Here is a 13,351-nt window from a genome sequence, read left to right as displayed (position 1 = left end):
CAGATAAAGCGAAAGCTTCGTGCGCCTTTAGTTGGTCGCGAACGTTGGACACACTGTAGCGGGAACGACGAATCGGTGGTGAAGCAAGCGGTCCCCGCTTCCTTACATGCCGCCTTGTTTGCAACACTCTACGGCGTTAGGGGCCCAAGCTATTTCGCCAAATTAGCGTTAGCGTCACCCGCTCACCCAAACACCCAAGGGCCGTTAGCGTTGTGCGCATGCGCAGTAGCGTCCCGCTATTGCCCTATGCCCCAAAGCGATAGGGTGGCCCTTTACTAAAACTTTCTATTGATGCGAAGGTTCCTCGGGACTGGCATCGAGCCAGCTGCGCGCTTGCCAGATTAATTGCAAAGGGTATCGCACTATCGCATTCAGATCTCATTGCAGTTATCAATGCATTCTAAAAGGGTTTTTTTTCTGAACATGTTATGAACTGCGGGCTTTCGCTCTACCATAGTGCTTCCAAAGCTTTAGCCTTGTCACAACCCCTTCACGAAGACACGAAAAGCCGCTTTGGGCAAACCACGTTTGTCGTTCGGTGATAAAGTCAAGAGACACGATACTCTCAGGATCTCGAGCAGCGACTGGAATGCTGGGAGGCATTTTTTTAATAAACTGAAACTGGGGCTGGAACTGACCCGAACTGGCTAGGATACATTGAGGGCTTTTCGTATGCGCTCACTTTGGCCAGCCATAGTCTAGCCCGCAGTAGAAACCTTCATTCACCACGGTTCAATTATTGCAACTCGAGCCTTCATTGGGGGCCGACCGGAACACCGTTTTGGTTAAACGCTGTGCCTTACTATTTTATCTTCATAGCCTTCTTCGTTACCCACGGAACTTGTGGCGAAAATTCATGCGCAGCCGCTGTTCCTCTACCTGCCACATCAGGCACCACACTGCGGGGCCGACCCGAATCCGCTACAGGCTCCAGAGAAGAACGTGGCCAAATTTCCGTACATTGGCGACACAGGCCGGACACTTTACGCAGGTAATGAAGGTACAGCAGTCTGTGCAAAAAAAAAATGGATGAATGCTTCTAAAGATCGAGATGACACTTCGTACAGGCTCCGATCCCTGAAACTTCGCAAGGTATCCCAGACTTCAGTTACATCTAACTATAGCGGGTATAAGGGAAGCTTATTTTCTGGAGATAAATAACTGCTGCCTTGGTTGCAATGCAATGCCTTCACATGAAGGCGAAAGGTAAAGTCAATTCGCTCAGGAAAAAACTTATGCGGCGTTGTTAATGCCGCTCATGATTTCATATCACATACTCTGTGCTGCGGAGCCAAGCTTGAGATGAATAAATGCCAGCGCGATATGCGATAGCCATTTCTTTCGGCATCGTAGGGAGATTACACTCGGGCTGCTTGAAAATGATAAATATCTTCTGGGAGTGCTCATACATTTTTTTTCTGAAACAGTTTGTTGGTTCATACTTCCAAGCAAGAAAGAGATCAAGACATAAAGTTTGGGAATTTCTTTATTGTTCTTCATTTTTACTTCTCGACTGCACTGATACGAAACGAAGACTGCAACGGTCTTTGTTGCGTTAGTTTTGAGTAAGTTTAAAAATGAGGTACTTCGTCCAATGCAGTGTTTATTATAATGCGCAATTCGTGCATTGCCACCTTCTTTATGCTAATGTACGAGTTATTTACAATAATCCGAACATGCCGAGCGAATAGGTTTAATTCACCTACCTGGCCTTAAACGCAAAGTTTCTCACTTATGTCTGCTACGAATTATACTAAAACTTCCCAAATTTACGCGAGTCACTTCTTGTGGCAGCTATGCGCACGTCATTCCATTTATTCAACTTCATGAGCATCCAACGTTTAGATGGATGAACTAAACCCTTTAAGAAATCTTTTTTGCCAATAGCAATACAAGATAGAAACCAGCTGCTTGACTCCGTTGTGATTCAGCGTGATCCCGTAAGATTTAAAAAAATGCCTGATGCTCTATCTTGCTGTGTAAATTGTTTTATTTTCTGCTTTAGGTGTCGGTGTTCTGTGTGGACTCATCACTGTTACTTTTTTTTCATTCCCACCTCCCGAATGCAACGCCCCACTAGGAGCCTTTAAGGGTCGAATAAATTATGATGATGGTGAAGACATTTAGAAAAGCCTGGAGCGCGCACGATGACTAAATCACAAATTATACAGCTGTTGATGAATATATTCTGATTCTCTACATATTAAATATATATATATATATATATATATATATATATATATATATATATATATATATATATATATATATATATATATATATATATATATATATATATATATATATATATATATATATATATATTGTGACCGCGATAAGTCACGCTTTTCTGTGAAATGTGTTTGACAACCTAATTCGGGCAGACGTTTCGTTCTGATGTTTTACAAAGGCATTTACGCAACTTTTATGTTTTTCGAATGTATGGCTGCCATGAAGCTTTCATTACTCGTTTAAGTTTTGGCATCGAATATCACTCATGCTGTAGTCACGACGTCTGAGTACGCCATATTCATCCGCCACTACCTTTTATCATGCGAAGCTCCTGTAGCCGGAAACTACCGCCATCTCCCGTGCGCACTGGTAGTGGCACTGTAAATGGGCGCAAGCGCTTGCACAGGCAGCGGGCAGTTCTGTTTAGTCTCTCTAGCACATCGCGTACTGCATTGCCATGACCGGAGCATTGGGAACAAAGCAGCGCTTATGCTATATTTGCCGGAGGCGACTATGGCACCAAGACGCAGTTTTCGCTGTGATACCATAACAGCCGACGCCTCATGACTTCTATGGAGCAGATTGTTCGCAGTTTCAACCCGATCACGCACTTTATGAGCCATGAAAGCTAAGAGTTTCGATTAACAGGTACCTTACCGTGAATCGAAGCTGCTCTCCAGGGCCAAATATATGCCGTATCGACCAATCACAGCATAACGCAGCGTGTTGGGAAGCCAGATACCCAATTTTTATACTTCAAGAAGTGTAGTTGTCCCAGAATACTGAACGACCCGCAAATCGAATAGTATTTTGCGTACTGAATGCTCTCGTGCGCTCAAGTTGTCGGAATTCAAAGCTCATATGAGAGATACGAAGGCGCATAAATACGCCCCGGAATCGGTGTTTCCACGATCGCTCCACAGGACAGGTGCATTAAAAGATGCTTCTGTAATTCAGCGGCTGCCTTTTACAGAATGCCTTGAATCAACGGTTATGTAAAACACGCGTAAAGCTGATGCCTCCTGAACAAGCAGAAAGAAGCAGATATGAATGATGTGCATGGAAACATAGCTTGTCATTGCAAGTGTAGTCTCAAATTTCTGCGCGCACCACTCACGTTTATACCTCACAAATCATACAGTTGAGCTCGTTCTGAGAATTATACGGCCAGCTTATGGAGCCCTTAGGCAACTCCTAGCAAAACTTATCTGAATGCTCTAATAAATGCATTGCCATCACGTTCATGCATAATGCAGCACACGGATCGGCTACCCGCCAGCGATTTCCGCACAAGTCAATCACCATCCAGTTTTCTGCCCACACTGTTTCTCTTAGAATGCATCACTTTCCCATCAATGGCTGTAAATTTAAAGCGTGCACGGAAGACGTGCTGTCTGTTATTCATCGCTATCTTGTGGGCTAAAAGCAAAAGCAAGCAAACAAGCGAACACCGCCGGCAATGCCCCAGATCATGACTCCTTCCACACGAGGAATGGCTTACCCCCTGAATTTGCTTCTAAATTTTGCGAGCAAAACAGACTCGCATGAAGCTTTGAGCAACTCAGCTCTCTGCAGCAATATACATATAAAACAACACTACTGGGCGTTATCAGCTAGCTCCATTTTCAGCCGCCAGTGTCGAACACCGCATAACTCAACAGTGTGGAAGTATAGGGGTGGTCTTCTGCCCGTTCAAGTGAACAAAGGGACAACAATGCGTTAACTCAGATGCTATTTATTACAACTTGCAAAATAATACCCAGAGCGGGCCAGCTGGGTATAAAACATCGACGAGGTATTCCTCAGAGTTAGAATGCTGCATAAGAAATGCTTCCGACTTTACGGCTGGGGCAAGGGCGAGACTTCGGAGGCATTGGTGGCGAGCGTTTGCATGCGCCGAGAACGGCGGCCGGGTGTTCCTGTGCGCGCCGCGGTCATGGGACAAAGTCATCTCCAGGCATTTGTCGAGGGAGAAGGTGAGAGCGCGCGTTTGTTGCGCTCGCTTCACTGCCCTCAACAAGAAATCCGGCGGCGAGACGCCACGGGACTTCCACACGCCTGCCTCTGGTGGCGACGATGCGAAGAGAGCGTGCGCCCACAAGCGCTCGTGACGCTGGCCAGAACTCGGAGAGACTCTCCCCGGCTCCGTGGGATTACGCCAATTACGCGTTGCCTTCGAGATGGCGCTTCCGTCGCTTCTTTCGCTTCCCCCATGAGTGAGCTTGCCCCTCGCCAAACCGCCTACTTGATGGCGACGGTCGGGTGCGTCAAAACGGACGGGGGGAATCAGGTGTTCCGCAATAGCCATATATTAAAATTCTAATTGTGATGAACCTAGATACCACATCGATTTCCTTAAACTTGTAATTTCTATTATATTATTTCCTATCCCCTGTTTCTTAATTTATTCTAATGCTTAATTATTTCCGTATTTTACCTCTCCTGTTCATTGTTCCTTTGTTTTTACTGATCTTCCTTATACATGTTTTTTTCACTGACAACCCCCCCCCCTCTTTATTTAATACCTTTGAAGGAGGGCGTTTAGGGGTATGTTTAATAAATAAATAAATAGTTCCAACAGATCCTGCGCGAAGATGGTGATTCTGCGGAATACGTTGTGCGCACGTGTTATTTCCGACGGCCAAAGAAAATCAATTGCATTTACTGAACTGTAGAAATTCCCGCGCTAATTTTGATTGTTCAACGTTGCTCAGCACATGTTGGCAGACGTGCTAACTGCTGTCGTCTGTACATGTTTCCGAGGTTGTAAAACACAACGCGGCAAAACGTGCGCAGGAATGGTGGATGCCCTGGACCAGTCGGTCGCCGCTGTTCTGGAGGCGCTGGAAGCGGCATCCATGCTGGAGGACACTATCATAGTGTTCAGCAGCGACAACGGCGCGATCCAGATTGGGCCATATGCCAATTACGGCACCAACTGGCCATTGCGTGGGGCCAAGGACACCCTCTGGGAAGGCGGCATACGCGCTGCCGCATTCCTCTGGACGGCTGAAATTCTACCATACCGAAGAGTGTCCCATCAGCTCATGCACATCACCGATTGGCTCCCGACGCTTTATTCGGCTGCTGGCACGTATCCGCTTCGAGGGCCTTTTGTGTGTAACGACGGTTCTCGTATGCGGCTATTTCACATTTCTGGAATGGGTACTATGAGGCGTCTTTTAAAATGAATGTTAAGCAATGGCACCCTGGCGTTTCAAAGACATAAAAGTCAGTTTAGATCGTTAACTTGGTATTATAGACTTTGCTCGACGTGGCATGATTTTGTCTATCAATGATTTTCGAGTTCCTATTTAAATAGAGCTGTAACGGCAAAAATTTGACGTGGACACGCTCTGCAGTTGGTGCTATTCTTCAGACATAGTAAAGGTCCACTACCAAACACACAAACGACAAGGCACGGTACAGCGTAGCACTGACGACAGATTTCATTTAAAGTTGGAAAGCACATAATTCATACAAAAAGATATAGATCAAGCATGCGCACCCAGTAAAAGAGGTAGCACTCTGTAGACAACGAGGCAGTATCTTAAAGCGTCGTATCGAGGAAAGCTATCTCACTATTTTAAGCACCACTGAAGAGCCGCTGATGCTATCGTGCATGCTTTTTTAAATTATTAATAAAGGCAGAATAGTTAGGCACTCAGAAGTTCGCGTTGGACGCCAAAATAGGCGATTAAAGGTAGACTTTAGGTACTGAACAGTGAACAAAAAGGCATAAATTTCAGTACACATTGAAATGATTTAGGTCTAAACATCTGCGCGCAACACTTTCAGAAAAAAAAAAGTATAAATTACTTGGGATCACGGGAAAGGTACATACCTTATGCCGAGCATCTTAAAGGCTGTCCCACAACATATATAACGAACGGTTCACATGATTCAGTCAGGTAGAGAGGAGGTCACTTTTTGGCGCGAGAATTGTTTGGAGGACATGGTGTTGCCAGTCTTTTTACAAGCACCTCTGATGCGCCTGGCAGCAATCGGTAAAATTCAAATACAGTTCTTGAAAACGCTTGTGATACATATTAAAATAGAAGTTGTTATATGTTCAGCACCGGAAAAAAAAGGCCTGTCCTGCTACAAAACTACAAGCGAACAGTAAACAATTGACGAACCGTTTAAATAAAAATTACTACAATTATTAGTTTTAAAGCATCAGGCATATGAGCTCAGAAGCTTTATTCATGCAGCAGTACAATTTGTCAATTTTGCACATACACGATACATCAATATCAAGTCAACAGCGGCCTTTTATGTAGATGTTGCTTGCCTTTCAGGAGGGGAGTACGAGAGATACACTTCCGGCAGCTGCCCTTTAAACAGAAGAGTCAAGCGATCAGCTGGTTGGTCTCCGGCCACTACATTCATTTAATTTAGCACAAAACATACACCAGACAAAAAAAAAGGAACATACGAGCGCCCGTGTTTGTCTTGTACGTTCCTTTCTTTTCTCAGGTACAATAAGGCCCTTTCAGAAACACAGCCTTGACTGAAGCAATAAATTAGTTAACGTACTAAAGTGTTTGCTAAGTCCTTCGAAAATACACCGAAGGCCGAGCGCTAGACAGGCGCCATGGACCATCTGTAGGTAGCACGCCTTAGGCATAAAGCAGCCAATCCTTGTAATCTTCCGCACAAGACGAGTGCAGTGCTTTCAATTATTGGTTCACAAGTAGGCTGCAGTTTCCCCATTGGTTGTCTCTAAGCGCTTCCAGCTCATCTGCTTTAATTTTTTTTTTCTTGCTAGGAAGGGATCAACACAGAGTTCTTTCACATCCGTTGGAGACCCGAATACAGAAGTCGAATTAAGTCACACGAGGCCGGATTTAGTTTTCTCGCAGTGTAGATACTGATTACACGTTGATAATCCAATACCTTTGTAGTAAATGTGAAAATAAAGGTTTTGGGATTTTCCCAATGAAACAATTGCAGTCACATAGAACCCGCATGAAACAGCGTAGAAAGCATTCTTCCTATCGTTCTCACAGGCTTCTTTAGAGAACGATTTCCTGGAGGTTGAGGGCTTACCGCGTTAGGCATTTGCAAGATGCCCAGCAAGTTTTTTTTTTTCGCTGCTTTTTGCAAGGAATCTAGGAATCAACAAGAATAAATCTTGCCTGAGAAATTTTAAAAAATTGAATATTTTCACATCAGTTAACAGGCCAAAATAGTCTAGAGCTTGAACAACTAAGCATTTTGAGGATGGCACGATACGAGGGCTGTTAAACGCTATTGTTGACAAACACGCGTACACCCTCGCTGACTTAGTGGGACGTGGTGAAAAAAACAGAAGCAAACAAATGAGGCTTATATAGCGGTGATGGAGCTGAAGGGCCACAGAAGAACGCTTCTCGAGTTTTGGGCCACTGATCAAATTGCTCCAAAAACCGCTCAATTTACATGTTACCACTGACAGCTTTCGAATGCGGCGTGCTCGCCATTGGTCATTTCATGAAGATCAGCCGCGGATAGGACACAATGAAAGAAAATAACGCTGAGGAGCGCTGCTAGTGAGAACATGTAACCTATTACATCAACTTTCCGAAACTCGGCACCATATAGCAGTTTACCTTTTTACTGGCCAAATACTGCTACTAGCTTCGACCACGGTGGAATGACAGGGGAAACCCACCGCAGGAATATGGTTGTTTCTCAATTTTTGGCTTACGCGGTTGGCGCTGCTTACACATCCAGCGTTGATAGTGTGTTCATCGGAGAGGATTGACGAGGTAGTCTAATGCTGCCTGCGGTGTGTAAAAAGAACAGAGATTAATTCCGAAGAGAAACAACATTTTAATTTCAGGTCACTTTTAGACAAAATCTGGCATTTTTAGGCGCCAACATTGAAAATAGGCACATATAGGCACTAGCACCAAAATTGGGCATTTATGGGCACTAAAAAAGTTTTAAACGTGTCCTCAACACCTAATTCGTTCTGATGGATGAAAAGGGTATGGCTACGATAAATAGAAACAGGCATTTGTCTAAATTTAAGAATTTGTTTATAATGTGCGCATAATCAGTTCTCCCGCGTTAGTGTTACAGCTCTTGCTCGTATTCACAATGTCATTCAGGCGTGGCCGACGCGTTTTGCAAATGTGGCAATGCTTAAGCATATTGGAGCCCTACGCCATCGTTATGAATAGCTCATGCTCCCGTGCACAATCGTTCACGAAGCGTCCAGTGTGGCCAGCGTAGTACGTTTACCCAAAGGTTAGTGTTAACTCGTATACGACTCCTACAGCTCATTCCACGAAGGGCCTCGAGTACTTTTTGTCACAACCACTTAGCTTTTACTTTGGAGATACGGCGGCATACTTTCTTCGGTTTCGCCAGTGCTGTTAACACCATAGGCACACTGTACTTCCCTTCTACCTTCTTCAGGTTGTGTGACACACTATACACATACGGCGTCACCGCCGGTTTCGCTTTGGTTTGAGCCCTTTTCCGACTTTTCCTTTAATCTTGTGCAGCAGTGTTTCAGCCACCGTCGCCACGACCGCTAAGGGGAAGCCTGCAGAGATAAGCTTTCAGACGTGGTGTTTAAAGGGATACTGTATTGTACGGACTTGACTTCGGAAGAGCAGACTCTAATTTTATTAGACTTCTTGAGTTACACCTCAACCAGTGCTTTAATTTCATTTCAAAAAGTCGTTAGCTGAAACGGCATGACAGGTGCATTCGTTCATGTTTAGCACCAGTGCTATGTAACATCTTTTTCCCGCGTATTGACCGTTCACTGATGACTGAAGTCAGTGGCAGTAAGGTTTTGACATTTTCAACTATGTCGATAACTTTTTAGTTCTCTAGAATAAACACCAAGCTATGACGCGCAAGGAAACGGTGAATGAGGCTTCAGATCAGTTTAGACAACATAGTTAAGGCGTAACCTTTATACATGAAATGCCTTCTTGGGACACCCTGCAGATTTCAGTACACATAATTTTCTTCGCGATAGTGCTGGCGTGGCTGACACAGCTGCAAAACACGAAAGGCAAAGCGCGAAACAGAGCTGAGATCAAACTGAAAACAGTGGTGATGGCGTATGTGCATAAGGTGTCACACTACCCGAAGAAAGTGGCGAGCAAGTAGAATGTTCCAATCATGTTTACAGCACTGTTAGAAGCGGCAAAACTGGCGAAATTATGCCTCCTGTGGCCATAGAAACAGCCAAGAAAAGTAATTGTGAAAAAAGCCTGCAAGCCTCTTTTTGTGAAATGCGCTGCCGTACTTTTCAACGAGGTACAACTTACTAGCGAGAAAACAAGCGCAGACCAGACTGCACGCTGCGTAAATGATGGTGAGCAGAATCGTGAGCTGTCAGTATAGACGGGAAAACGCTCTAATTTGCCTCTACATTGCCGAGCCTGCAAAACGTATAGGCCGCAACTTAACGCGACTAGAATTCTAGTGTAAAGCCTTAACAGTATAGCGCCGGAAGTGATGGAAGACTACTTTGTAATTAAACTGGATCTGAAAGGGGCTCAAATAAAGAAGGTATGCCTGGTCCGTTAAAGCACGCCGCATCAAGAATATTGTCCGGAAACAATTTTAATATGGTTTGTAGGAACAGAGCTATCTGTAGTCAAAATTTTAATTTCAGCATCTTCGCAACTTTAACTCTCCTCTCGTCACTTTTTGCACATTAGAAGGTCAGCGCACCTCCAACGGCCCCACCTCCGGAGGAGAGCTTCCTGACCCGCCGGAGCTACGCGGCTTATTGGCCGCAGCCATCGTAGCTGCCTGACGTCGGAAAGAATCTAAACGATATCCATCTCTCAACATGTATAAGTAAATGCGAGCAACGGAGGAGGATGCGAGCATGAAAAAGTCGCCGGGAAGGGCTCGCCAACTTTCACGTATGATTGTGGGTTCTCTGTTGCTTGTAGAAGTGTAATATTTGGCTCAGGGGTTCACGACAACACAATGCAGTGATTGAGCAAGTGGACGTCCACTCCTTGGAAGGTGTTTCAGAGCCCCTTTTAAAGAGGGCACGAGTGCATCAGCGACTCTCCACTTGCAATTTCACAACAGTGAGGTAGCGTTCCTGGATAAGAAGTGTAAAATACTCCATTCTTATCTTGAAACTGTTACCTGTTTTTCGGGATGCGTATATTAAATCTATACCTTTTCAATCAAAACACGTGCTTGAGAACTTTCAATAAAATTTATAGTTAGTGTCCTCGTCCAGTACCCTGTTTTATGTGTTTGTCCGCGCAACTTTACCATGCATGAAGAAAACAATGAGCTAAACGCTTGGCAATGTGGATGGCAAGGAATAACTGAAAAAAAACTTCAAAAAGCCGAATTCACCAAGACTAACCTAATCCAGCTACTCCACCGGCAAGGAGGTAACCCTCTTTCTAAGGTTCTCTGGCAGAGAGCATATAGAAAAAAAACCAGGAGTAACCGTCCACACGAATGGCGTCGTACTGTTAGTTCCAGCACATCTCTAGGAACATTGTCGTGCGGGTGCCCGAACTGTTTCCTCTGATATACTTTTTTCGTTTTCGTGCGCAGGAGGAAACGTGAAACGCCTGGGTTCAGTGGACGGCATCGACATGTGGGAAGCTCTCAACGTTGGCAAACCATCGCCCCGTACTGAGATCCTGCTCAACATCGACCCTGTTGCTAACACTGCGGGACTCCGCTACCGGAACTTCAAGCTCATCCTGGGCAGCTTCGGGGAGTCAGACAAGTACTTCCAGACACCAGGGAACGATCGCCCCTATGACGATCTGGCCGAGTTGCTACGGCAGTCCCGCGCCGCAGCTGTACTAGGACGCTTTTATGGCAATCGGTCTGTATTCAAAAACGTTGACCGGTGGAGGCGAGAAGCAACGGTTACCTGTGAAGATACGTCCAACAGCAACTTTGGGTTAAATGTAACCTACCACCTCTTTGATATCGCCCAAGATCCATGCGAGATTTACAACCTCGCCGACAAAAAGCCTCATGTAAGTGCGCAGGCGTTTTGAACGGATTACCTTGCGAGAAGGAGTACTTTTGAAGCGGCACATAGTGCGTGTGACTAAAGTTAACTAATTTAGCTGTTACTTAAAATAAAGGCGTCCACAACGCCTGCCACTTGCAGCATATCAAGTACACTAGCCTTATCCTGAAAAAGTATTTACGCGGGCAAAACGTGCGCGCAGAGAACACTACACGCGAGGCTGCAAAACAGCGAAAAGTACTTGACATCCCAGCCAACGCTTATCATACTGTGTTTCCAAGAGATCATTCAATTTTATACAGCACACCACTGCCGTATTATGCCAAAGGAAGATGGATACTTGAGTAATCAAGCAAGCCGGAAAACTACCCGCTGACGTCTGTAATCGTTTCGCAGAGCAGTTCTGTTTCGCAAAGCAGTTCGCCACTTTAGTTCGCGAAAGTTAGAGTCATTAGATTCATAGTGTTTAGCGTTATGAGGCTATAGCGCTATTGGAGGTCAGGCAGTTCATGTCTGAAAAAAAGGGCTACAGCTGTATGATTATCTCGCCTGTAGGAATTATGGTTCGTGAGCTTCAACCTGTGAGGCTGATTACCGTTGAAAGCCCGGCCTCAGATCACCAAAACCACCAGCCTTTGTCGGCACACTGTCCACCGTGACATGAAGCAAATTTGCTGCGCCGCCTGTGATTCGGCATTGCTCTTACAGATGTATACTTCTTTCTGATCGCTATAACCTATACCGGCTTATAACCTTGTCTTCTCTAGATGCAGGCGACACGAGACGATTGAACACGTACTCTCTGCATTCCCTGATTTTCGTGCCAAAATACAATCGCTATGCCGTGCACTGGTTCACCTCGCTCCTCGCTCGCTGATTTAGACGAATGCTCGTGAAAGGTGCGCGCAGCGATTGCCGACGCCTGCGGCACGCTAGCCATTGTTTTGGTTCTTGATAGGTCGTGCGTACGGTCCAGGGCCTCACCCGAACGCAAACTCCTTATTTCCTTACAACACACTTTTTGCCCACCTCTCTTCGACAGGAAAGGCTGTGAGCTGGCCCGTACGGAAACTCATTAGTTCCTTGCATCCCACTCTTAATTTTTGCTCAACTTTTTTTGGCAGCGTAGCAAACAGGTACATTCGCATGGTTAACCGTCCCGAATCTTAACGCTATAGCGTTAAGAGTGCCGTTCAGCGGAAAACCTTGCGGCACGAACAAAAAATTCCCAGAGCAGATCACCCGCCTACCACCTAGGTTTCGCCACCTTATGACATCACAACCTGCACAGCGAGTCGGGTGGCAACCTGTCCACCGGACTGTGAGCAAAGAGCAGACCTTGGCATATGGCAGTTAAATTAATGACTGGTCGCAAGAGGTTCTTCATGAAAAGCAGCCTTGCTATCACAAGCCCCACCGGTGGCAGTGTTTAAAACAGCCACCTGGCGGGGAAGTGCTGCATTCCATAGCCGCTGAATCATTGCTCCAAGGATGGCATGAGGACTTCCAGCGACCTAGGAATATTGACTGTGACCAATTCCTCAAATACGACCATGTAGGCACAACCTAGATAACAGAGAAGAATACTTGCACGGCCGCGATCTCGAAAGCTATGGCATCGCACTCTTATTAATAGGTTAAGCGTTATGTGATGATGAAAGAAAAAACAGTGTCCGTGTCTTCGAAGTGGCACGCAAAGACAACCTCAGGCCGCTGAAGGGACTAATAAATAGTATCGCACCTTATCCTTAAGGCGGAGCCTAAGTGTCCAATCCAGTTTTTTTTTCATATCTTCTTTGTCCCGTTCTCTCTCCCTGCGGTCCTCCCTGCAGGTATACTCCGTAATTGTAACTCATTGGCTGTGCCAGTAAATACTACCACCCGCCACTGCGCCTCACTTTTTATCCCATTCGGCAAGGAGAGAGTAAATCGCAGCCGCTGTGGCCGCGCTTCAATGGCAGCAGAACGCAAAAGAGGCCTGCGTGGTGCGCGATGTCTGTGCATGGTAATGAACCCCGAATCGTCGAAACTATTCTAAATTCCCTAATAGGGAGCTTATTACTGTCTTTCTTTTTATTCCCCTCGTTCGTCACTTCTGCCTACGTCACTTCTACCTCCTTAGCAGCCAAATAAATGGTTTTC

General features: G+C 45.5%; 1 protein-coding gene across 1 annotated transcript in view; it reads left to right on the top strand.

Annotated features, from left to right (window-relative positions):
• The window catches only part of LOC144121534 (arylsulfatase B-like), a 66,704-nt gene that overhangs the window by 48,931 nt on the left and 4,422 nt on the right, over positions 1-13,351 (top strand). Inside the window, exons 7-9 of the mRNA XM_077654795.1 lie at positions 865-991; positions 5,029-5,322; positions 10,777-11,213. Coding sequence (XP_077510921.1) covers positions 865-991; positions 5,029-5,322; positions 10,777-11,213 — 858 coding nt within the window. The remainder of the gene's footprint in view (positions 1-864; positions 992-5,028; positions 5,323-10,776; positions 11,214-13,351) is intronic.

This window comes from Amblyomma americanum, chromosome 2 (assembly GCF_052857255.1).
Source record: "Amblyomma americanum isolate KBUSLIRL-KWMA chromosome 2, ASM5285725v1, whole genome shotgun sequence".
NCBI classification, from domain to species: domain Eukaryota; kingdom Metazoa; phylum Arthropoda; class Arachnida; order Ixodida; family Ixodidae; genus Amblyomma; species Amblyomma americanum.
This window is presented reverse-complemented; position numbering and strand designations above follow the sequence as displayed.